This window comes from Corythoichthys intestinalis, chromosome 15, assembly GCF_030265065.1.
Source record: "Corythoichthys intestinalis isolate RoL2023-P3 chromosome 15, ASM3026506v1, whole genome shotgun sequence".
NCBI classification, from domain to species: domain Eukaryota; kingdom Metazoa; phylum Chordata; class Actinopteri; order Syngnathiformes; family Syngnathidae; genus Corythoichthys; species Corythoichthys intestinalis.
Window position 1 is genome coordinate 11,307,748 of NC_080409.1, and position 25,846 is coordinate 11,333,593.

General features: G+C 39.2%; 1 protein-coding gene across 2 annotated transcripts; it reads left to right on the forward strand.

The window, feature by feature from the left end:
- Nucleotides 1-51: 51 nt before the first annotated feature.
- Nucleotides 52-24,854, forward strand: fam161b (FAM161 centrosomal protein B). 2 transcript variants are annotated; one of them, XM_057859956.1, is made up of 9 exons: nt 52-209; nt 12,715-12,912; nt 12,982-13,391; nt 13,743-14,041; nt 17,176-17,294; nt 21,811-21,978; nt 23,881-23,980; nt 24,044-24,196; nt 24,432-24,854. In XM_057859956.1, the coding sequence occupies exons 2-8, from the start codon at nt 12,716-12,718 to the stop codon at nt 24,173-24,175; spliced, it is 1,425 nt and encodes a 474-aa protein (XP_057715939.1). In that variant the 5' UTR covers nt 52-209; nt 12,715; the 3' UTR covers nt 24,176-24,196; nt 24,432-24,854. The 2 variants fall into 2 exon arrangements, with proteins under 2 accessions (XP_057715939.1, XP_057715938.1); XM_057859955.1 differs by having other exon boundaries at nt 24,044-24,854.
- Nucleotides 24,855-25,846: the final 992 nt, after the last annotated feature.

Sequence of the window (25,846 nt, forward strand, 5' to 3'; positions counted from 1 at the left end):
CTTCCGCTTTTGACCAAACGAGGCGCTCATGAGACCGAGACTTGACTAGACTGAAACAACACAAGTGCGGTCACTTTTGCATATTAAACTTCTACTTTTCTACAAACAAGTTCAAATATAGTCCAATATAGGCTGTCGCAAAGATTTTTGATCAAGGATAAAGCAAAGCTCGACGCAGAAAAAGACCGCGCACGACTCACCTTCATCAGGTTAGCAGCTACTTTATGGCAGTGCATTGTTCAAAATGATGATAAAAGGTGCACCTTAAAGTGAAAACTAACAATTAATGGAATATTTTTCTTAGTCATCTCGCTTTATCCATATTTTGTGCTGGATTGAGAGAACTGTTTGGTTGCCATAGTAACGCTCAAGACGCAGCCTGGGGGCGTTTAGGTCACTTTCAAATTTTTGAATGGATGGGATGGCGTATGGCTGTTAACCTTTTGCGTAGCATTGCAAATGGTTTGATCCGATTTGATTTAGATTTCAGCACTTCGGACTGGAATCGGCTAAAAAAAGAGTTTTCAAAGATTTTTTTTTTTTTTTTTTTTTTAATGTAATAACTTATTGGCAGTCATCAGTAGATATCCAATAAATTTTTACTGGAAGGGTTGGCAACGATGGTTCAAGGCTTCAAGCCCCCCAGACTAACTGGATTGGACGTCAATCGCCAGTGGCGCGTACAGACAATTTGGGGTGTAGGTGCTCAGAGGGGAAAAAAGGGCACCTTTTGCAGTGTACGTAACTGCCAGCCCGGCTGCCTCGTTAGAACAATATGAATTAATAACGGGAAAAAAACCCATTGCAAATGTATTACGTAATTACATATTTATTTATACGTATATTTAAATAAATAGCAACCTACTCCAAACTAGCAAGGGTCAACTAAAAACTTTAATATTCTTAGTCTTTCCTTTCGAGGCATGATTGCTGCTGCAAGTGGTAAATTAAAAAAAAATATTTATGAAAAAGCCTGCTGGGTGACATTACAACAGGGCACACACAACACACCGCTAATTTTATGTTTGGCATTTCGCAAATAAATGATGCTTACAGCCTGCTTTAAACCTGCATTGTTCCTTCCTTCAAGTGAGTTTCAAATATACATATATAGTAGTACTAAACATGCAAACACATGACTAAATATTGAGCTGTAATAATTAGGGGTGTAACGGTACACAAAAATCTCGGTTCGGTACGTACCTCGGGTTTGAGGTCACGGTTCGGATCATTTTCGGTACAGTAAGAAAACAAAATGCAAAATATGAATGTGCTAGTTGTTTATTACACACTTTTGTGCTTTCAACAATAGGAACAATAGCCTATACAAAGCTAGAATTCTGCTCAAAAATAGAAAATACAATATTCTGAAATGTAGATATTTTGAAAAACAAAATAAAAATAACTTTGGCTATGACTTTTTCTTTAAAATAAATATCTGATGTGCAAAATTGAACAGCTGCAACACTGAAGTGAAGAGTTGTTCCATTTATATTCTTATTTAATTTGAATTCCCCACCCAGAGGGCCAACCATCTTCCATGTTAACATTTAACCGTTACCCATGCTGCTCACTGCACTTCTGAGTAGTGCGACGGCCCTGGCCGTTTAATTGTTATCTTTTTTGAGACTGTCAGTCATCTGATCGCCGCATCCGCCAGCTGGCTGCCTCCACTCCCAACGTGGAATACTTTTTTTTTTTTTAAGAATTGACGCCGGACGGGCTGACGACGTCACCGCCGCTGACGGGCCACCCGAACTAGCCGCTGTCTGACATGTACTGTATCCATTATGCAGAGCTTTGTTTACATTTGCGGCAATAACGACAGTTGCTTTACGACAGCTAATCCGATACACGGTAATACGGCTCTGGGTAATACTATTAGGCCGTTGTTTGAGCTTGCATACCCGCGTGTGTAGTGACGGGATCTGTCGTTCACTTGAGTAAACGAATCCATTCCGGATCGTTCAGTAAAAAGATTCGTTCAAACGAATCGTTCGCCCCCCTCATCTCCCTCCCCGCCCAAATGAATCGTTCGGTTAGTGAACGGGAAGTGACGTTGCCGAACGAATCACCAAAGACTGCTTCGCAGTATAACTGAACGGGAAGTGACATTCCTGGTCCCTCCCTCTCTCTTGCACACAGGCTCCTCATTGACCGCTCGTCGTAGTTTCAGTAATGAGTGACAGGCAATATTATTCTGCTTTCACAGACAGCCTCGTCTCCCTCCCGCTGCTGCAAAAGCGAGGGAGAACTTCCGCGTCGTCTGTCCTAGTTCTATGGGCTCAAAGTCATGGCTCGTGCTTGCATTTCGATTGAGGACACGGTTAAACATTTTCCTTTTGTGGGGGGAGCGGGGGGTTGGGGTCGGGGGCGCACGGACTTTCTTTAGCATGTTCTTGATCACATTTACAATGCTGCTGCTACTAGCACACGCAGCATGCTTGCTCTCACGAAAATAAAATTAAATCGAAAGTTTAATTTCTAAATATGAAACGACCAACACATCATATTTACCTCTCGCTCTGTTGTATTTTTGTTTTTATGCTCATCCCTATTATTTTTAGTCACTATTGTTAAAACTATAAGTGTAAATAGCTAGTTGTCGAATGTGCTGCTCTGAAATAAAGACAATACTACATTTTGATATTTGACAGTTTAATTGCAAATCAGTATTGAGATGATCGTATTGAATTTTTGCACTGGTATTAATAAATAAAATAATCCGGTCAACTCCCCTGTCGTCCCCGCATCTCAGATCGTCAAATGCTGACGAGAAATGATTGCTTGCTCTTTACGATGTCGCCTTTCTACCCTCATTAGTCTGTTAAGAAAAATGTAGACATATTGCGACATCTCCCGTGTCCGCGTGCGTTGTTTTGGGGCGCTTGAGTAGCGCATGATGGACGGATTGACATAATTTGTCAAACCAACCGACACGCTCTGACACGAAAAAAATAAAATAAAACACTCGGAAAAAATTTACATGTATATAGAGTTTCATTGCAAATCAGTATTATGGTGATCGTATTGAATTTTTGCACTGGTATTAATAAATAAAATAATCCGGTCAGCTCCCCTGTCGTCCCCGCATCTCAGATCGTCAAATGCTGACGAGAAATAATTGTTTGCTCTTTACGATATCGCCTTTCTACTCTCATTAGTCTGTTAAGAAAAATGTAGACATATTGCGACATCTCCCGTGTCCATGTGCGTTGTTTTGGGGCGCTTGAGTAGCACATGATGGACGGATTGACATAATTTGTCAAACCAACCAACACCTGACTCGAAAAAAAAAAATAAAACACTTGGAAAAAATGGACATGTATATACCGTTTCATTGCAAATCAGTATTATGGTGATCATACTAAATATTCTTTTTTTCTGTGCACATATGAGGTAAATATCGCTGATATGAAGCCTCCATATAGTGACAGTTCTTTGCCCCCTTCATTGCCGTCACGCGACCGCAGCTCAGCTTTTGCTTGCCTCGTAGCTACCCGTGTTTTAAATTACTGTAAATTTGATAGTATGTCGTAATAGGTAGTCGCGAGTCTGTTGAGAAAAGTAGTACACTAAACCATGCTCGCTAGATTTGTGTGGTGTTTTTGTCTTTTTGAGCTGCATTTGATAGGCTCCACGTTAACAAATATGTGACAAAGTCCTTTCCTTTCATTTTTTTGATTCGTTCACCGCATAGTCATTACTGGAAAGTCAAGTTAGCAGCAAGCTAGGTCAGGAACCGGAGGACCGAGTCACTGAACGGGAAGTGACAAAACTCAGTCTTGCCCCCCTGCCTGCACGCTGGCTGCTCATTGGCCACACGTGGATGTGAGTGACATACGCCCTGATTCTGTTTCCGGTCCCTCCCCTGCCCGCGATGAGGCTGGCGTCTGATTGGTCGTGTGCGATGTCAGAAGACGCTACCGCTTGCTCAACGCCCTCCCACGCAGTGAACAAGCACCAACTTCATAGAACGAATCAGTGCAGATGGTGATTAGTTCAGTCTCGTTCACCCAAACAATTCGTTCAAAAAGAACGAATCGTTCGCGACCGATACAACACTAGTGTGTGTTGTATTGTGCCGGAGTCTTGTTAACCAAATAAAGGCAGCGTTAACAAAAGTCATCCGACCGCTCGTCATTTTACAGTCAACACTCAGAGTTCACAACTCTGAGTTCGCGGCTACGTGCCGCGTACCTCCTCGCCAGCTGTTTGCTCGGTATTCATTCACCTGTGTATTTGATCGCTATTTTGTTACTCTCCCGCTCTTTCGGTGAGGTATTTTGTGTTTATTCGTTATTGGATCGTTTTTGTTCACCACTGTAAATAAGAGCACTGCAGCAGTAGAGGTAAACTGCCGTTTTCGTTCAACCCGTTTTGTTTAGTGTAGAAGCCAGGTTAGTGGCTGTATTGTTTTTTCTTTTTTACTATCAGGGTTTACTTAGCGGGTGGGGTTCAAGTGTAGTTTCATTTTGTTTGTTGTTTTGGCCTTGGCTTACGCTGAAGCCAGCTTCTTCAGCATTTTGTATATTTTGTTCATTGCGAGTTCGACTTGTGTGAATAAATTTGTGTCCACTTGCAACTTGTGTGCGTGTCTTGTTTTATGTTACGCCCTTAGCAGCCGTCCGTGGGACGTAAGAGTAGGATTATGGGAAGCATGAGCGGGCATTCCGCGCTTGCGTTAAATGCGCCAAATATTTTAACGTGATTAATTCAAAAAAATTAATTACCGCCCGTTAATGCACTAAATTTGACAGCACTTTACGTTTCGTCAGAAACTCGTTCGGTACGCCACCGTACCTAACCGAGGGCCCCGAACCGAAACGGTTCAATACAAATACATTTACCGTTACACCCTTAGTAATAATGTAATGTCCATAACTATGTGCGCCCCCTTCAAGAGACGCTCTGGACGTGTGGGCTGTGACGTAGGAGGAAGGGAGCAAGTGGAGTAAGAGACAACGAGCTGGAAGTTAGTGATAGCAGTTGGACTTCGTAGCAGTCCGCTGTATTATTGTTTTCATTGTTGTCACATTAACTTGAGTAAAGCCATTCCTGACTCCTCTCCTCTCTCAGCCGAGGGCATTACATTAAATAGTTTTATTTATTTTTCCTACCAACACTGGTTGTGTGCTGGTCGGCACTTACATCTATTAATTGATTTATGGTGAGTGGCTAGCCTACCTAGTTTAACAGTTGGGACTGGTATTCGGCTAATTTAGAGTTGCACAGAGACAAAGGCAACTTCATGAGAAAAATAGTTAAACAACTGAGGTTTAGGGGGGTTACACACATACACATTATGCTCCTGCTGCAAGTAATGCGTCGCCTTCGTGTCTGCACTGCGCATTCACATTGACAAATGATGGGCAGTTGGGCACACAGAAAGGCATGTGTTTCCGCGTTTGAGGACAGAGGGTGCTGTCACCGTGATTATGGCTGCGGCGCTTGGGGGGCATTAGACACATTATTAACATAATAATGTTCATGACATAGAAACCTTAATAAGGGCACTTGCTCGGTTAAGAGGGCAAGGGCCAGTGCTTTTGCACCACCTGGCGTCTATGTGTGCATGCCAGTGTCTATCACTGCTTTGGACTGGATTTGATGTCAATGGCAGTGAATGTGTTAAGGCCTCCAAACAACAAAATAAACCAGAGGTAAAAAGATATGGCAAAAAAATATAAATATATTAAAAAAATATGTATAATATTATATATATGTATATATATACAGTGGGGAGAACAAGTATTTGATACACTGCCAATGGGTTTTCCCATTGACTGTGTATCAAATACTTGTTCTCCCCACCGTTCATATGTATATATATATATATATATATATATATATATATATATATATATATATATATATATATATATATATATATATATATATATATATATATATATATATATATATATATATACAGTATATACATATGTATGTATATTACAGGTGTGCAAAATTTCCGATTCTTAGATTATTCGCGATTCGGCCGTGGAAGATTCGAGAACGATTCACAAACATCCAAATTCCGATTATTGAAATATGCTAAATAAAGCGGAAGTACAACACACTCAGCGCGCCGCGCGGACTTCGGGACGGAACGGAGCGGGAGTAGCTAAACGTTATGCTTCTCATTAACCGGCCCCTCGGGTAATGCCAACGCTCAACTCACGGCTTTAGCTCAACTCATGCCACGAGATAAAAAAACACAACAACATACCTGACTGCTGCCGAAAAGCTGCTACAAGTACAGCTAAGCTACATAATGTTACGGTAGATATCATTTATATAGGACTAGATAGCTTATAGACTCGGTAGCGGTAGCAGCACATCTGCAAAAAGCTAGATGCGGGCGTTAGTAAACGGCCGCCATCTTAAAGCAGTAAACTTCCCTGCAATGCTGTTGTAGCGAACCTTCCAAGCAAACCTAATTAACTTTTTATCTAAAATACTCCTAAATCGGTAAAATATTGACTTGAATCTATCTTTAAAATAGTTTTAAAACTTTCACATGTCAAAAGTAGACAAAAGGGAAATTATGGAATAACGGGAGCAATTTTAACAACTTTAACGGTTGATTCACAACATTAAATTAATTGAATGTAGTTTAAAGCTGCTGATACAGAATGGGGACTGGAGTTTTTTTTATTTAATGTTATTTTTGTATATTTGTTTACTGCTATATGTTAACTTGATACTGAAATAGTAGTTTGGTTTAGCCTGAGAGTATTTTTGAACAATTTTGGAACTAAAGTACAAAACTTTATTTTATAAAAAAAAAAAATAATAAATAAAAAAATAAAAGGAGGGGGGTGCATCAATAATCGTTTTATAATCGAATCGGAGCCTCTGAATCGTAATCGCAATCGAATCGTTAGGTGCCCAAAGATTCCAAGCTCTAATGTGTATATATATATATATATATATATATATATATATATATATATATATATATATATATATATATATATATATATATATATATATATATATATATATATATATATATATATATATATATATATATATATATATGTACAGTGCTGCTCGAAAGTTTGTGAACCCCACAGCGATGGTCAGATTTTTTGTAAAAAAAACTAAAATAACCTTATTAAATGTTAAGTTATACCCAAATCCACAATACTGACATTCCAAATAATGGACTGAAACAAAAGAAATAGTTATATTGTCATTCTTTATTTAACAAAAGTGGTTGATTTAAGAAAAACTCAGATATCATGTGTGCAAAAGTATGTGAACTCCTTCAGTTAATAGGATATTGCGCCTCCTTTTGCAGAGATTACCTCAACCAAACGGTTTCTGTAGTGACTAATCAGCCTCTCACATCTACTTTGGGGGATTTTTGCCCATTCTTCCTTGCAGAACGCAGTCAGTTGAGAGAGGTTTGATGGGCGTCTGGCATGAACTGCTCGCTTCAGGTCCCGCCACAGCATTTCAATGGGATTTAGGTCAGGACTTTGACTGGGCCAGTCCAGAACACGAATCTTCTTCTTTTTCAGCCATTCCTTGGTTGTATTGCTGGAATGCTTTGGATCATTATCATGATGCATGATCCACCTTCTGCCAAGCTTTAACTTCAAAACAGATGGCGTCAGGTTATGTTCTAGGATTTGACAATATTCCTCAGAATTCATGATTCCCTGGACTATGTGGAGTTGTCCAGGTCCTGAGGATGAAAAGCAAGCCCAGATCTTGACATTCCCACCTCCATGCTTCACTGTTGGGAGAAGGTTCTTTTGGTGGTATGCAGTGTTGACTTTTCGCCAGACATGGCGGTTTTGGTTGTGACCAAACAGTTCAATTTTGGACCTACATCAGTTGATGAAAACTCTTTTTAATTTAGTCTCGACAACACAACTGTTAAAAAAACAAAAAAAAAACTACTGAATTGATTGATTAGGAAATCAGGTTGAAATAATAGAAAATTCCAAAATGTTGAGGGGGTTCACAAACTTTTGAGCAGCACTGTATATATATGTATGTATATATATATATGTATGTATATATATATATATATATATATATATATATATATATATATATATATATATATGTATATATATATATATATATGTATGTATATATGTGTGTGTGTGTATATATATATATGTATGTATATATGTGTGTGTGTGTGTGTATATATATATATATATATATATATATATATATGTTTGGAGGTCATTTAATGTTGTGAATCAACCGATAAAGTTGATAAAATTGCTCCCGTTTTTGCCTAAGTTCCCTTCCGTCTACTTTCGACATGAAAATTTTATAACTGTTTCATCCTTTAAAGATAGACTCAAGTCAGGATTTTGCCGATTTAGGAGTATTTTGGATAAAAAGTTGCTTAGGTTCGCTCGGAAGGTTTACTACAACAGAGCCTTTCTGAGAAGTATGCTGCTCTAAAATGGCGGCTGTTTACTAACGCTCCCGAGTGTCATTTCGCTTGTAGTTCTGAATGCATGAGATATCTAGGCGTAGATTGTATGATGTCGGCCACGGTCAGGAAATTGGAGCCACCTAGCCTAGCATCGCGTTTGCTTCAGCGTCTCAACAAACACTCTTCCCTCTCCGTGTCTGACTTTTCTCGTGTTATTCAAGTATTAACGAACATTGGCTCCTTGCAGGTGACCAAATCCGAACGGATGAAAAATAAAAAAAAAACGCAATGCACGAAAAACGTGCAGATTTTGAACGTAACGGACGGCGTACACATTTAAAAACCAGTGCTCACGTGTACAAATTACGACGAGACCGTACAACTTGACAGGTATGAATTATAGTGGACCGTCACAGTTAGGTAGTAGCACTCTGTAGCACGGGACGTCCAACTATCAGCGGTCAGGGCAAAACTATGTGCTTTCGTGAAATCATCTTCAATGGCTTTGCGTGCCATTTCTTAAATGTCGGGGATTATGTTGTGGGCGAAATATGTCCGCGAGGGAACAATATAACGCGGGTCAAGTGTTGCAATTAAATTAACGAACCACGGAATATGGTTGCATGTCTTTTGCAATGCAAATCCCCACTGCGTGGGTTATTTTCTTGTGTTTTTCTGACCTGATATTGTAAGGCTTTTGGAACGCCTCTTCTATAGACCCGTGTGTTTTCACTGGTGTCATCTTCGGGGTTGTCCTGCTCCGAGAACACCGGCTGAAGTGCTGACTGCTGAGTCATGTTAGAAGTCTTGTCGTTAGCATAGGGAACAAGCGCTGAGCAATGCTTGCAAATTGTTTCTTTCTTTTTTTTTTCAATATTTTCTCTCCGTCTGCATTGTAGTCCACGGGGAAACCGAAATGTTGCCACACCGCAGATTTGAAAGAGGCCGGTGCTTCCTCAAAATTTGGTCTGTCGACTCCTCCGCTCGCCATCACTTTTTTTGTTTTCTTTCTTGTTTCACTTTCACCTCGCTCGTAAGCGAGAGAGGGCGTTACTCGGCTCCTATTACACAGGTGCTTGACAGCGATTGGACATTTACTCGTGGGGCGGGAATTTCTCCACAGCTGCGCTTCACGTCACACACAGGCACACAGAGTTTGACCAATTAATTCCACAAGCGTTCGGAATAAATTACTGTAATTGCAAAACCAAAAAGGCGCGGTTCATAAAGGCGTATTGAACCGAAAAGGGCGAACCGTTCGGTTCGGTTTTGAACCGCGAACCGTTGCACTGCTAATATATATACACATATGTACAGTGCCTTGCAAAAGTATTCGGCCCCCTTGAACCTTGCAACCTTTCGCCACATTTCAGGCTTCAAACATAAAGATATAAAATTTAAATTTTTTATCAAGAATCAACAACAAGTGGGACACAATCGTGAAGTGGAACAAAATTTATTGGATAATTTAAACTTTTTTAACAAATAAAAATCTGAAAAGTGGGGCGTGCAATATTATTCGGCCCCCTTGAGTTAATACTTTGTAGCGCCACCTTTTGCTCCAATTACAGCTGCAAGTCGCTTGGGGTATGTTTCTATCAGTTTTGCACATCGAGAGACTGACATTCTTGCCCATTCTTACTTGCAAAACAGCTCGAGCTCAGTGAGGTTGGATGGAGAGTGTTTGTGAACAGCAGTCTTCAGCTCTTTCCACAGATTCTCGATTGGATTCAGGTCTGGACTTTGACTTGGCCATTCTAACACCTGGATACGTTTATTTTTTAACCATTCCATTGTAGATTTGGCTTTATGTTTTGGATCATTGTCCTGTTGGAAGATAAATCTCCGTCCCAGTCTCAGGTCTTGTGCAGATACCAACAGGTTTTCTTCCAGAATGTTCCTGTATTTGGCTGCATCCATCTTCCCGTCAATTTTAACCATCTTCCCTGTCCCTGCTGAAGAAAAGCAGGCCCAAACCATGATGCTGCCACCACCATGTTTGACAGTGGGGATGGTGTGTTCAGGGTAATGAGCTGTGTTGCTTTTACGCCAAACATATCGTTTTGCATTGTGGCCAAAAAGTTCAATTTTGGTTTCATCTGACCAGAGCACCTTCTTCCACATGTTTGGTGTGTCTCCCAGGTGGCTTGTGGCAAACTTTAAACGAGACTTTTTATGGATATCTTTGAGAAATGGCTTTCTTCTTGCCACTCTTCCATAAAGGCCAGATTTGTCCAGTGTACGACTGATTGTTGTCCTATGGACAGACTCTCCCACCTCAGCTGTAGATCTCTGCAGTTCATCCAGAGTGATCATGGGCCTCTTGGCTGCATCTCTGATCAGTTTTCTCCTTGTTTGAGAAGAATGTTTGGAAGGACGGCCAGGTCTTGGTAGATTTGCATCCTTCCATTTCAATATGATGGCTTGCACAGTGCTCCTTGAGATGTTTAAAGCTTGGGAAATCTTTTTGTATGCAAATCCGGCTTTAAACTTCTCCACAACAGTATCTCTGACCTGCCTGGTGTGTTCCTTGGTTTTCATAATGCTCTCTGCACTTTAAACAGAACCCTGAGACTATCACAGAGCAGGTGCATTTATACGGAGACTTGATTACACACAGGTGGATTCTATTTATCATCATCGGTCATTTAGGACAACATTGGATCATTCAGAGATCCTCACTGAACTTCTGGAGTGAGTTTGCTGCACTGAAAGTAAAGGGGCCGAATAATATTGCACGCCCCACTTTTCAGTTTTTTATTTGTTAAAAAAGTTTAAATTATCCAATAAATGTTGTTCCACTTCACGATTGTGTCCCACTTGTTGTTGATTCTTGACAAAAAAATTAAATTTCATATCTTTATGTTTGAAGCCTGAAATGTGGCGAAAGGTTGCAAGATTCAAGGGGGCCGAATACTTTTTCAAGGCACTGTATGTATATGTGTGTGTGTGTGTGTGTATATATATACATATGTATGTATATATGTGTGTTTGTGTGTGTGTGTGTGTGTACATGTATATATATATACATACATATGTATGATATGAAACAAGGTAAGTACGCGATTGTATACAATCGCGTACTTACCTTGTTTCAATCCAAAAACTCCATGTAGCATGTATCACTGAATGTCAAGACACAGCTGTGAATGGCCACAGCTGGCTTTTTTGGGGATTTTATGGGTGAAACATGATAATATAACAAGGGTCACGATGCAGAAATCGCAGACATTAAGGAGTGGTCGAAATGTTCATTTTCATATATTTACTCTTAAAAAAATTTTTTTTTTCAGTTTTCTTTGTTTGGATCGATTATTTATCATCTAACGTATCGGAGAAAATGCGACAGAAACAAAAAAATACAATTAAGCGATAGTTATGAGGTAGATATCCGTGACTTTTTTACAGACACAATTTTTTTTCATTGTGACATCATTTGTTTAAAAGTTTAAAATATGTGAGTGAATATTTAAATTTTTTTTTTTTTTTTTTTTTTTTTTTTAACAAAATATTAGACATCAATGATAAGCTAAAAATGACAAACATTTTGAAAAATAAATATAATTCTTTTTATGGCTGGGTTGAAACAAAAGTGGTTGTGCGACGTCTGTAAACGGGGGTTTCCAGGGTAAAACGGACTAATTAAAAACAGTTCGTAGGCTTCATGGGCCATGAATCTGCTACTGCAGCATATAGCAATATATACTGTATATGGCGGAAAACACAGACAAGGCTGAAAAAACAGTTTCTGCTCTTGCACCCTTCTTTAAAATAAACTGCTGTATTTTAAGCCGAAACAACTGTTGTGTTTGATAGGACAATATGTCCAGGTACAAAAGCAGTTGTGCAACATCTGTAAACGAGGGTTTCCAGGGTAAAATGGACAAATTAAAAATAGTCTGGGGGCTTCTTGGGCCATGAATCTGCTATGGCAGCATATAGCCATATATATAAGTATATATACAGTATATGTATATAACAGAAGCGGTTGCGCGACATCTGTAAACGAGGGTTTCAAGGGTAAAACGGGCAAATTAAAAATAGTCCGGGGGCTTAATGCGCCATGAATCTGCTATGGCAGCATATAGACATATTGTTCTATCAAACACAACAGTTCTTTTGGCTTAAAATACAGCAATTTATTTTAAAGAGGGGTGCAAGGGTAGAAACTGCTTTTTCATCCTTTTCTGTGTTTTCCGCCATATATATTTACAATACTTAAACTTTGCAGAACAAAAAAGTCAGGAAAATCACACATGCAGAAATATTTGATCAGGACATCTCTACTTTTGATCAACAAGGATGACGCAGTCAGAGATGATACTTCCAAACTGCTCGCCATCAGAAGAAACCCTTCATCAGAGGCTTCGATACCTGAGCGAAACGATCCAACGGCAACTGCAGGAAGCAGAGAGCAGACACAGAGAGCAGTTGGAGAGCAGGATTCATCACTACATCCAACTGTCAACTGATCTAAATCACTCATCTCCTCACACAAAGTAATTTTCTGCGTGCTCATCTTTATTTAAAATGTAGGAGAACATATGAAGAATTCATTCTTTTCCTAGGTCAAGCAGTCTGAGGAGAGCTGCCTCAACACTTGCTCTAACATCGGAAAACAATCGATCAATCCAGTCAAAGCAGCAGTGCGAACGAGTCGCTTCATGCAAAACAACAAAGCAGAAAAAGGAGGAGGAAGCCGAGGCCGAGTGCAAGAAGAAGTTCAGCGCGCATCCTGTTCCTACTCAAGTCAAGCTTCCACTCTACCGGGAGATGGTGGAGGAGCGGGACAAGAAACGAAAGCAAGGCTTAGAGCAAAGGAAAAGCTTTCTGCTTTCTTTTCAGAAACCTTTCAGCTTTCAGGAGAGAGAAAAGAAGAAACAAGAGCCAATGGATACATTGTTAAAGCAAGTCTCGCAGAAGACAACTGTAAAAAACATTCAGCGGTCCTCTCCCAAGCAAGTGAAGCCCCCGATAGGTGTGAGACTTTCCTTTCAACTTGAATGAATGATAACCATGCTGAGTTCCAGCAAAGTACTGTTTAGACCTGTGGTTTTTAACCTGGGTTCAATCAGAGGTGGGTTGAGTAGTCAAAGATTTTACTCAAGTAAGAGTAGTGTTACTTCAAAATAATATTATTCATGTAAAAGTAGTCCTCCCCAAAATATACTCAAAGTTAACAAGTATTCGGTGAAAAGAATAATCAAGTCATGAGCATGTAATGTTGAACTTATCATATTTTTTAAGTTTGTCTTTCTACTAAAATAATCAAAGCTTAAAGAGATATAACAAAATAATCAACATTTCTTTTTTTGGAATTTTTGTGCAGACCAAGAGTGTTGCATGAAAAACCACATCGACACCACACAACAGGTGAACAACGAAAAACCCAAACTTCGCATCGCGGACCGCAACAGAATGCAAAAATTGGCTTTCCTGGATGAGAAACCAAGCTTTCAGCCTAAAATCAACCACCAGGTGCCCGATTTCCAACAGTTGCACAAAACTCTTCAAACAGAGTCTCTGAGAACATCACTAGGCAAACATATCACCAAGTGTCAGCCCTTCTACCTGAGAACATCCGCACGTCATGCTAGGCAAAGTAAGCCGAGCCCTGAAACGTCACAGGTAAGCCAGCCAAGCCTCAACTTGTTTATTCATTGGAATGTCAATAATAATAATAATATTTTTTTGTAGAGCACTTTTACACTTGTCAGATGTTAAGAACAAAGAAACCAGCAAAAAACATGAATAGAATAGAATAGAATAGAATAGAATAGAATAGAATAGAATAGCCCTTTATTGTCATTATACATTTGTACAATGAAATTGTGGAGCATCTCCCTTTACAGTGCAGGACAAGTAAAAAAAAAATCTCCAAAGTGGCTTGCAAGAATAAAGCATAAAATCTAAATAAATATAAAATATGTATGAGGTAGTCATGTTCAGGCAATGCAAATAATTGAAGTGAAGTAGCAGCAGTTGACTGTGAAGGCATTGAATATTGCACAAGTAAAAAAAAGTGGCTTGCAAGAATAAAGTATAAAATCTGATTAGTATGAAATATGTATGAGGTAGTCCTATTTTCTGGCAGTGCAAATAATTGAAGTGAATTAGCAGAAGTTGACAGTGAGGCATTGAATATTGCACTTAGTAAGTATTGCACATAGTATATTGCTTGTAAACAATAAGTGCAATGAATCAATAAATAAAGACACAATTATAATTTAAAAGCCAGTCAAATGTTAATGTTATTAGTTATTCTACTTTTACATAATTGAGACAATTGGGAATTTCTTCACTTTTAATGTTTCCACTCCCATTGACAGCGACTGACGTCCAATCCAATTTGAGTTAAAAAGAAAAAAAAAGGTTGTTTTTTTTTTAATAATAAAAAAAACGTTAAATGTTCTCTTATTGTTGTTTTATTTATCAAAGTAAACATAGCTTGAACAAACAAACTGCAATCATTCTCTATTGTAAATTAGGGCTGGGCGATATGGCCTTAAGTACGTATAACGATAAATTTAGCAGATTTACCTCGATAACGATAAATGACGATAAATTCGTCCAAGCGGACTGTTACATAATTTGAAAATTTGAATCAATTCATGGAATACAAATTAACCGTTTCTCGTTAAATTTATTTACCAGCTTTCAATTTAACAATTGCACATGCAGTCTAAACATTAAGTATTGAAAAAAATCTTGTAAACAATAAGAATTCTAGTGTGAACATTTATAACAGTTTGTATGACTTGAAAAATGTACAACATTATAAAAATCAATATGACGACTGTGCAAACATGTCACTCTAACACAAATGACTTGCAGCTTTAACAGTACACTTCAGACAATTTATTGGTAATGGCTGCTGTGACATAATTATTCAACACAAGTGTTTATGTCAAGGTTTCAGTTTTTTTTTTTTTTCCCGAAACATTTTTTAATACATGCACTCCCCCACACAGACACAACCAGATTAAAGCTGTATTGCTCTGATGCCAATGAAATATTTAAGGTTTTATGATGGCAGAATAAAGCAAACACATACAGAAAAATAGCTGTGGCCATATTATATATAGGCTTCACTGTTGGATTATACGTTATGCTGAGTCCTTTACCATCATGAAAGCTTTCAGAGAAATCACACAGTGATGCCAAATAACGCGACATAATGATTGCTACATGAAGTCCGTGCCCAGTCCACTCATTAATTTCAGCCGTTTCGACAAGGTTAGAGCCGCTATCCGACGCTTTCATGTTCGTTTGTAGCCGCTGTTAGCTGCTAGCGTTAGCCTGTGGCTTGGCTACCAGAAGAAAGCACTGAAAGCATCCTCTCCTGAAATCGTGAGAACCAGGGAGGACAGCGGGTGAAAGCCCGTCTGGAACCCTCCAAAAGTTTACTTAATGTCGGGTGAAAGTTTGGCGAAGCTAACCTAAGCCCGACTCCATCCCGTTTACTTGTAGCGTTAGCCGCTGGCGTTAGCCTACCGGGCTTCTGTTTGTTTGGCTTCCTGAAAACCACGTGACTCCATACGTAAGCACACTGTCTGCTTTCTTAAAGGGGAATGAACATAGCCGAACAGCACAGAGTCAAAGCGGGATGAAAAGACTATATTTTCTTGTTTTATTAAATTACCGAATTTGCCGACATGGTCAAAATTACGTCGGTCATCGTGAAGAATTTCGGTGACGGTAAATTTTCGGTTTACCGCCCTGTTCTAATATATATATATATATTTGTAATGAAATGAACTTTAATTGATTTTTAATTTTCTTTTCACAGACAAAAAATAAAAATATCGACGTATGCACATAGACACATTTCAATTCATTTGAAAAATATTTTTATACCTTATATATTGTTTTTATTTTTTAGATTTTTAAAAATACCATTAATTAAAAAAATATTTGTAATAATGCTATGTTATTTATTATTTACTTAAGTGCGTCATTGGGGGTTATATTCTTGTGTATTTTTATTCATTTTAATTTTGTTTTTGTTCACATTTTTTACATATATAATTTTATCTATTTATAAAAAAATATTTTTAAAAATAGTTATGTATTAATTGGCTCTTTTCGTCTTTATGAATCCATTTGTTGACTGGGGCCAGTCAAAATGGATTGGACGTTTATCACCGTCCATGGCAGCCAATGAGTTAAAGATAACTTTGCACCAACCAAGACGATTGAATATGGTACTTTTTTTTTTTTTCCCTTATGTGGTTTTTGCAGCATAGAACAAGGTAATATTACACGAGCGGGCTTTCTCGTAAAAAGATATTTATAATCTTCCCTACCATTATTGTATGTAACCTCAAAATATGTGGTTCCAAAGCCATGTGCATGTCATCTTTGTGGGAAAGGAATTTTTGTCAAGACTTTCCTGTAGCCAATGCACATATTATGTAAAAAGTGCACCCAATCTTACATAATATTCATTTTTCTTCCTGTGCCATTCTCGAGCCTGTTCTCCTGAGGATTTAGGGGGGACATTAATAGAGAACAAAGAAAAATATACATAGAATAAACTAAAGCTGGTAATAAGAGGGATGTATGTATACACGATGTCCAAGCAGTATTACAAAACTCGCAGTGAGATTTGACATCTCGGATTAGCTAACGTAAAATGTATTACTGTAGGTTTGTATTTTTTAACCCTAAAAAAACCTTTCCTCAAATTCACCATGAATTATTGGAATGTGCGGTGGCTGCAAATTTTTTTTTTTTTTTTTATGTCTGTGTATTTTTTACAGATACGCAGTCAAAGTCATCTAGGTCGAAGTAAATCCTATGATGCACTAAAGTCACTGTCTGCGGACACGCTTCCGACTTACATCACAGACGCAACAAGGAAACGCTGCATGGCCATTCGGTAAAGCATACCTGGCAAACTCAGCTCAAGGTTTTTTTTTTTTGCTAATTACCTTAATACTTAAACAAAACTCTTACACATCTAAAATTGAAGTGTGTGTAATAGAGGTGTGACAATATATCGAAAAAGGTGATATACTGCCATACTTTGTAGTCAAAAACGTTATTGATGTGCTTCCGCTAAGAATCGATATCATTTTAAAGAAGTGTCAGTGATTGGAAAAAAAAAAAAAGAAACCAACAGGTTGCCACCAAATTTTTCCATTTGAATACAATACAATAGCTCACTGGCTGCCATTGATGGTGCTAGATATCCAATTCATATTGACTGGATTGGACGTCTAGCGCCGTCAATGTCACTGAAATCAGAGCATGTCTTGTGGGCATTTACAGGTCACTTCCAGTTCATTTTAGGGCATTTACAGGTTACTTCCTGTTGATTTTGGAGTCACTGTCTATTTATTTGGGGACATTCTTGCATCACTTTCTTTTCAGTAACCGAAAATCAACAGGAAGTGACCCGTAAATCCCCCAAAAGTAAAAGAAATGAACCAAAAATCAAAAGGAAACTAGGCCTGCAAGCAGGACTGAACGGGCCCTCGCAATCTAGCGCAACTCGACGTCACGCAACTCGGACAGTGTGCAGGTCAGGGTGGTGGCAGATCCTCCTCTCTAATCATCTCATTAGAACCTAACATGCTCGAAAGTCGCCTCTTTACATTCACACACCTAAGAGATAAAAACCCCTATTGGAGAGAGTACTACAAAAGAGGAGCGAAGAAAAGAGTCGTCACGGCAACAGACAGAGACATGTGGACATGGGCCGTAAAATAAGTATTTCAAAAGGTCTTGAAACTACAATGACCAACCTGAAAAGAACTGGACATATATTAAAAAAATGAGTGACTTTCTATTACCACTAGTTGGCGCTGTAGGGTTGATGCAAATGACCCCTACAGGACCCTTCAGAGTATGACTCAACAAGCACGAGATGTTTGGCGCAGATATGTTGTAGAAGTTATGACTGTTCAAAACTTGTGGTGAGACGAAATGGCTTCAGTCATTTTCACTTCTCCTGTTGGACTCTTCTGCTTCAACCAAACCTCAGTATTTATCATCAGGCACCTGAACACATGTCCTATGGCTCCCCTGATGCAGGTTTCAGGTGAATATATTTTTTTCCTTGGAGGAGGAGCCTGTTTAGTAAAAAAAGGCATTTTCTGTTCCCACTAGGGGGCGCTAGGCCTAATGGGTAATGTTTCAATGCACTCGTGTTAAGGGTGTGATCCCGTACATACATGCCAGATATGAAAAAGATTGAACGTTGTGTCAAGGAGCTATTAGTCTTTTACTGAATTTGTCATTTTGCCCAAAAAATGGCCGACTTTGGCATCACGCCCAGGTCAGACCCATGAATGAAAACGCACCATTTTGAAAATTTTAGATCTCCTATGTCTCCTGAATAGTCTCACCAATTTTGAAGATGATCTAACTAACTCCCTCTGTGACAAGGTTTCAAATGTGCACCCTGTTAATTGATAAAAATGTCACATTCGATCCAAAATACCCGATTTCCTGTTGGGTTTCGAATATGGGTTCAAGAGACTTTTTGGAGCAGTTTTGCACAAGGTATCGACTCCCCAAATTTCATTGCTCTATGTTAAAAAAACCTAATAGGAAACGCCTTTTTGAAAAATTCAAGGGGGCGCCACTGAGCCATTTTGTTACATATTTTGTAACGTTGCAAGATTATCGAAATCCATGCAAAGCCGCATGTATGTGCAAAATTTGGTGAGTTTTCGTGCATGTTCAGGCCTCCAAATGTAAACTATATCACAAATGGATAAAAATTTCACATTCGATCCAAAATACCCGATTTTCTGTTGGATTTGGAAAATGGGTGCAAGAGACTTTTTGGAACAGTTTTGCATAAGGTATGGACTCCCCAAATTTCATTGCTCTACGTTGAAAAAACCAATAGGAAAGGCCTGTTTTAAAACTCCTTTCTGTCGCCACTAGTTGGCACTGTAGAGTTGATGCAAATGACCCTTACAAGACCCTTCAGGGTATGACTCTCAACAAGCACGGGAAGTTTGGCGCAGATATGTTGTATATCTACTGAGTTATGACTGTTGAAAGTTTTTTGCGAGACAAATTGTTGACGGTCTTTTTCTCTTTCCTGTTTGGACCCCTCCGCTTCAACGAAACCTCAATATTTTTCATCAGGCACCTGAACACAGGTCTTATGGCTCCCCTGATGCAGGTTTGAGGTCAACAGATTTTTTTTCCTCGGAGGAGGAACCTGTCTCGTAAAAAAAGGCATTTCCTGTTCTCACTAGGGGGTGCTAGGCCTAATGGGTAATATTTCAATGCACTCGTGTTAAGGGTGGGATACCACACATACATGTCGATATGAAAAAGATTGAACGTTGTGTCAAGGAACTATTAGTCTTTTACTGAATTAGTCATTTTGCCGAAAAAATGGACGACTTTGGCACCACGCCCAGGTCAGACTCGTGAATGAAAACGCACCATTTAAAAAACTTAAGATCTCATATGTCTCCTGAACAGTCTCACCAATTTTGAAGATGATCCAACTAACTCCCTCGGCGAAAAGGTCTCAAATGTGCACCCTGTAAATCGATAAAAATTTCATATTCGATCCAAAATAACCGATTTCCTGTTGGGTTTGGAATATGGGTGTAAATGCTTTTTTGGAGTGGTTTTGGACAAGGTATAGACTCCCCAAATTTCATCGCTCTACGCTGACAGACCCTAATGTTATAAGCCAATTTTAAAATTTCAAGGGGGCGCCACTGAGCCATTTTGTTACTTTTTTTTTTTTTTTTGCAACGTCGCAAAATTATCGAAATTTACAATTTTCCACACGTATGTGCAAATTTTGGTGACTTTTCGTGCATGTTCAGGCCTCCAAATTGGCCGTTTTCATTTGCCCTGAAAAAAAAAAATCCTTTGCAAAACAATAGGGCCTTCGCACGCTTAGTGCTCGGGCACTAATGACGTAAAATGCCCCAAAATTAAGTCGTTGCCTGACATTGATTGTCGCTGACGGCCATAGACGTCCAAGCTGTTTGAAGTGGGAGGGATGACAGTGAATGGACGAATGTTCATTCACTGCCACTTTCTCAGTTCAAATGGATTGAACGTCTACTAGTGATAAACTTGGACATTTACAGGTCACTTCCTGTTGATTTTCGGGCAATTGCAGGTTACTTCCTGTTGATTTTGAGTCAATTTCCTATTAAGGCTACATCTACACTAGGACGGATATTAGCGTTAAACGTGCCTATTAGCCGGATTAGTTGTTAGACGGATAATGTAGGCGGGTAATATTACCCGCCGCTTAATATGGACTGCTGTCTCCGTACAACAATCAGATATTAAGGAAGTGACGTTATGCCGTTGCCATTTTTAGTGCAGCATGACGGCATCGTACACAATAGAGGCGGACGATCACGACGTGGCATTCCTGCTCCGCTTTTCTTTTCCACACATTTTTCTTGAACCTTCAGACTATGTCTCAATAATATGCTTCAATTCAGTGCCCATTTGTGATCCTCCCATTGCAGATAATGCGGAGATGAGCGTTTTTTACAGAGCTCGTCTCTCGCGTTGTTTTCGATCAGCCAGCTGCGGGGCTGGCCCTTCCAACTCAATGCCAACAGAACATGAGTCTATAAAGATGTGTAGAGGAAATTTAAACCCGGAAAAGTGACCTGCCTGGTACCCCCAGTCAAAGATCAGTTTTTTTCATGGCATTTCTGCCTGTCAAAACTGTCGCCACTTCCAGCATCGCCACTTTTATGCACAAGGACTCCTGGTTTTGGCTTCCAGGAAATATATGCAGCTTCTATTTGTTATTTTCGAAGTGGCAAGAGCTCAACTGAGCATCGAATGTAACATCCCAAGTAATGATATCAGGCTTTCAATCAAACTATTTCATTCACAACCCTGCAACTGCTCATAAAAGCCGAGCTTGCTCTCCCTTCACTCTTGCTCCTGCGTGATGCGTTCAATTGCGTTCACGAAAGAAACTGTAATCACAAAATAATGACAGTCTGGAAGGTGTAGTAATTTCGAAATTTGCCACCGGCGAGTAATAAGTTTAAGAGGTAAATCGTGTGGGCGAAGACGTAACATATGAGGTTTCTCCTTTCTAGTTTGCGCAAAAGCAGGCGTACCTTGAAGAAGCGGGGGGCGGGGGCTTTAAACGCACCTTGAACGTAAGTGTGGACAGGTGTAAAAATAGTCGGCAAAATACCCTGGAGAAAATTATCTGACCCAAAATCAGCAGGAAGTGACCGGAGATCAACAGGAAATGACTTGAAATGCCCCAAAATTAACTCACTACCTGGCATTGGCTCCCACTGACGGCCATAGATGTCCAAACAACGAGTGTTTATCCGCTGCCCCCCCCCCCCCCCCCCCACTTCAAATGGATAGGACGTCTACTAGTAATAAACTTTAATGTCCACCTAACCTAATATATGTTGTAGCACGTCCATGGAGATGAGGGATGTGAAGAAACAGGAGAGTGCAGACTGGTTGAGGAAATACCAGAGCAAGTCAGAGGCCATGAGGAAGACTGTTTCCCTCCATGCCAAGTTGCTGGACCCTCACAAAAGCTTGAGGGAAGTCTACGATGAAAAACTGCAGCACCATCGGTGAGTGACGGGCAAACAACGGCGTCCTTTCTCTAGTTTGTTGAAGACTTTGGAAACTAACTATCATGTACTGTATATGTATCTTTATCAAGGCTCAGAGCGAGATGAAATAGCAAGCAATGGCTGCCAAAGTTAGCTCGTCTTTTAGCACTCCGTGTTTTCTATGAGCTGAACTCATGTAGTCATGTGATAACGTCTGTAGAAAGAGCCTAACACACTAGTTACACACAAGCACCACAAGGAGGCGACAAAGCATTAGAAATAAAGATAGGCAATCAGAGGACATGACAGAAAAATGAATGGCGTGTTTTTAGGAGACCTTGGAACAAATTAGGCAATTTACATGTAAAACCCGATTAATTAAACAAAAAATCATGATCTTGAGATATCTTGCAGTACCACTGTATATTGTCACCCCCTTAATGTGTACTAAGGGTGTGACAATATATCGAAATGGTGATACTGTATATCGCGATACTTTGTATTCCAATAGTATATCCATATGCTCCTGCCAAGAACTGATATATAATTTAAAAAAAAAAAAAAAAAAAAAAGAACCAATGCTACCTGCTACCTGACCTGCTGACAGTCAAATTGGATTAAACGTTTACCACTGTCAGTGACAGACAAACATGAACACTTTCCAGTTTTGGGGGGATTCACAGGTCAATTACTGTTCGTTTTAGGGCACTTACAGGTAGGCATGTGCCGGTATCAGATTCTGATGGTATGATAACCTTCAGCCTAAAAAAACTTTTTTCCATTTAACAGGATTTTTTTTTTTTCCAAAATATATTAGCAAATGGAAACATAAGTAAAATGTTTAATAATAAAGTTTAAAAATAAGTTTAATAAGTTAAAAAAATATATTATTATTAATAAAAATTATTTTCCATAAAAATCACTTGTGTGTGACGCATATCATGTTTACATTATACAGACACTCTCTTTCTCAACTCAGACAGTTGCCAGAGAGAAAAAAAACACCGCTTTTACCACCACTAGATACACTAAATACGCTGTAGTTAACTCTCGTAGCTGGTTGGAAACATTCATAACAGTGTTTACGAACCTTTAATTTTGTATAAATGCAAAATCATGTTGGAGGTATTGCCTCCTCGGCAGCCACCCTCTGCAAACATGTTTCTAAATGTCGGTTGGCCCTCATCCTCTAAGCCGCGGCCGTCTGTAACTTTTCTGTAGCTGAAGTATTCCCATACCAGCGATTTCATTTTGTTCAATGGGGGTAAAAAGTTCAAGAGTTTCACCTCCTCCAGCCATCGTGTAGCACAGCTGACTCACTGATACTGAGCAACAACCGCTGGGCGAGGGTTGAGCCTTGCAGCTGCGAGGGATTTCTCAATGCATTTTTGGGACATACAAAATAACTAAAACCTTAGGGACGGTATGATGGAAATTTTTTACAGTTTTGAAACCTTGACGTTTTCATACCACAGTATACCTTGAAACCGGAAATCGGCACATGTCTATTTACAGGTCATTTCCTGTTTATTTGGGGGCATTCCTGGGTCACTTGCTGTTCAGTAACCCCAAATTAACACCCTTAAATGGCCAAAAACCTAGAAATGCCCCAAAATACACAGGAAATGGCCTTAAAATGACCCAAAATTTACCCATTGGCTTCCATTGACGGCCATAGATGTTCAATCTGTTTGAAGTGGGAGGGACACGCTATACGCCCAGTTCAAATGCATTGGACGTATACTAGTGATAAACAAATTTCAATTCACAGCTGTTATATTGTACTGTTGAGTATCGTAGAATGATTTCCTGACTCATGTATCGATAATTGTATCGCCATTTCATGAGAGAATCGTGAGTCTTGTATTGCGTATTGTAACGTGACCTACTCTGAGGTTCCCACTCCTAATGTATACACAGGGAGGCGGATCGCCAAAAGACAAAAGATTACATGAAGGATCTAAAGGACATTAAGGCTCGTGTGAGAGAGCGTCCCCTATTGTTCGAACAGGTGAAACAGGTGAGTGTCACGATTAAGCATGCGCACGCTCCTGCCACTGTGACACCATCTTGATTTCATCAGAGGAACGCCAAAGCTCGAGCAGAACAAGCATACAAGAACGAACTGAGGAAAGCTGGCATAAAAGAACAGTTTGTTGAAGAAAAGGGAGGAGCTGTGACAAATGACATCCATCTCATACAGATCCAAGGATGACACAAACCCAGATGTTGCAGGGTGACATTGTTTTTTCACCAATTGTTTTCTTCATACATGATAAGATCCCACAATGTACAGTATGTTACAAACAACATGTTTGCTGTACAGCCAAAAGCTTGATGTGGTTTCTTTCATGTCACGTTACATAATGTTAGGGGCCTGCCTGCTCGGAACAAGAGAAACACGGTAGCCAAGTAAAAATGAAATATAATTACAATATAGACATTTTCTATCCCCAACATGTCTGACTTAGGGATAAAAATTGAAGATGTGGATGAGAAGAGCGTCGGCGTCCAGAGGGAATGATTGTCATGATCAGACAGTACAATGTTTTTGCGGCTGTTCGGCTGGAGCGCGACACTCTATTCAAATATGACTCATGTCTACCTAACCACATCAACAATGGATACTCCAACATCTGCAACTATAAATTAAGAATTCTCAAAACATCTGAAGTCACAACATGCAACAATAGTGGAAATAACCATGGATGTGAGCCAAAGAATGTCATTGTTTAGATGTTTGTAAATATGTTTTTAGTTTGTCGTAGTTAATTCATTCACTGCAATTGACGGATTGTTCAATCGCTGCCAGCCCTACAAGTCAAAATGGCTTGGACATCTAGCACCATCAATGGCACTAAAACACAATCATTTGCTGTCTTATGTAATTTACACTACTGATTCATGGACTCTTGATTATCACAATAAAGAGTTTAAAAACTAATTGTAAACACAACTCAGCTTTTTTCTCTGACAGTCATTTGCGAAGCATCTGAAACATTGCACTGATAAAAGCATGATTCAACTTCATTGCTAATGCTACTGTTAATAATAATAAATACAGTATGCAAATGTGTGCAAATTGCAAACACAGCTCATCTTTTGTCGTGACATTCATTTGCTAAGCATCTCAAACATTGCACTGATATTGGCATGATTCATTTTTATTGCTAATACCAGTCCTAATAATTCAAATTTGCAAATTTGTGCTAATTAAAAAAAAAAGCTCATTTTTTTGGCTGTGACTTAATTATTTCTTAGGCATGATTCAACTTCATTGCTAATGCTAATGCTAGTGCTAATAGTTCAAATAGTGTACCGCATGAAGGCTATTTTTAGACTGTGACGTCGCCATCGTAACGCGGAAGTGGGTCATTATAGACACGCCCTCACATAAAATCCATGTCATTCCTGTTTGTTTTCTCCGGTAATCTTTCAAAAAAGAACATGGAACTTGTAGAAACAACTCTAGACGTTATGACATAGGAAGGATGTTTTCTTATTACGTTTCCCGAATCCAAAAACTCTGAGGAAAAAATGTGAAGAATGGATCAACTTGCACGGACGTCTAAAACCAGTTTAATGCTAGCAAGGTGAAGCCATTCACATTTCATATGCAGTAAACATTTTGTTGGGCCCATTATCCTACAGAGGATGAAGAGGTAAGCCATTTCGACTTTTTTTACTTTTTTTTAGCGTAGCGTTTTGCCGTGCTGTCTGAATGACATGAAAAAATTAAAATGGTATCTGACTGCCACTGTTACCTTTTCTGTTTCTTTAGTAAGGGTTGAAATGTAAATAAATTATGGAATTAAGATTTGTTATTGATGAAAAAATTAAAAGTGTTCCGTTAACTGTCACTGAATAGCATTTGCGATCGCTACAC

Coding starts and splice junctions, on each gene's coding strand:
- fam161b (XM_057859955.1), top strand. CDS start 12,716: ATGACGCAGTCAGAGATGATACTTCCAAACTGCTCGCCATCAGAAGAA. Junction 17,295..21,810: donor AAACGCTGCATGGCCATTCG/GTAAAGCATACC, acceptor TATATGTTGTAG/CACGTCCATGGAGATGAGGG. Junction 21,979..23,880: donor GAAAAACTGCAGCACCATCG/GTGAGTGACGGG, acceptor ATGTATACACAG/GGAGGCGGATCGCCAAAAGA.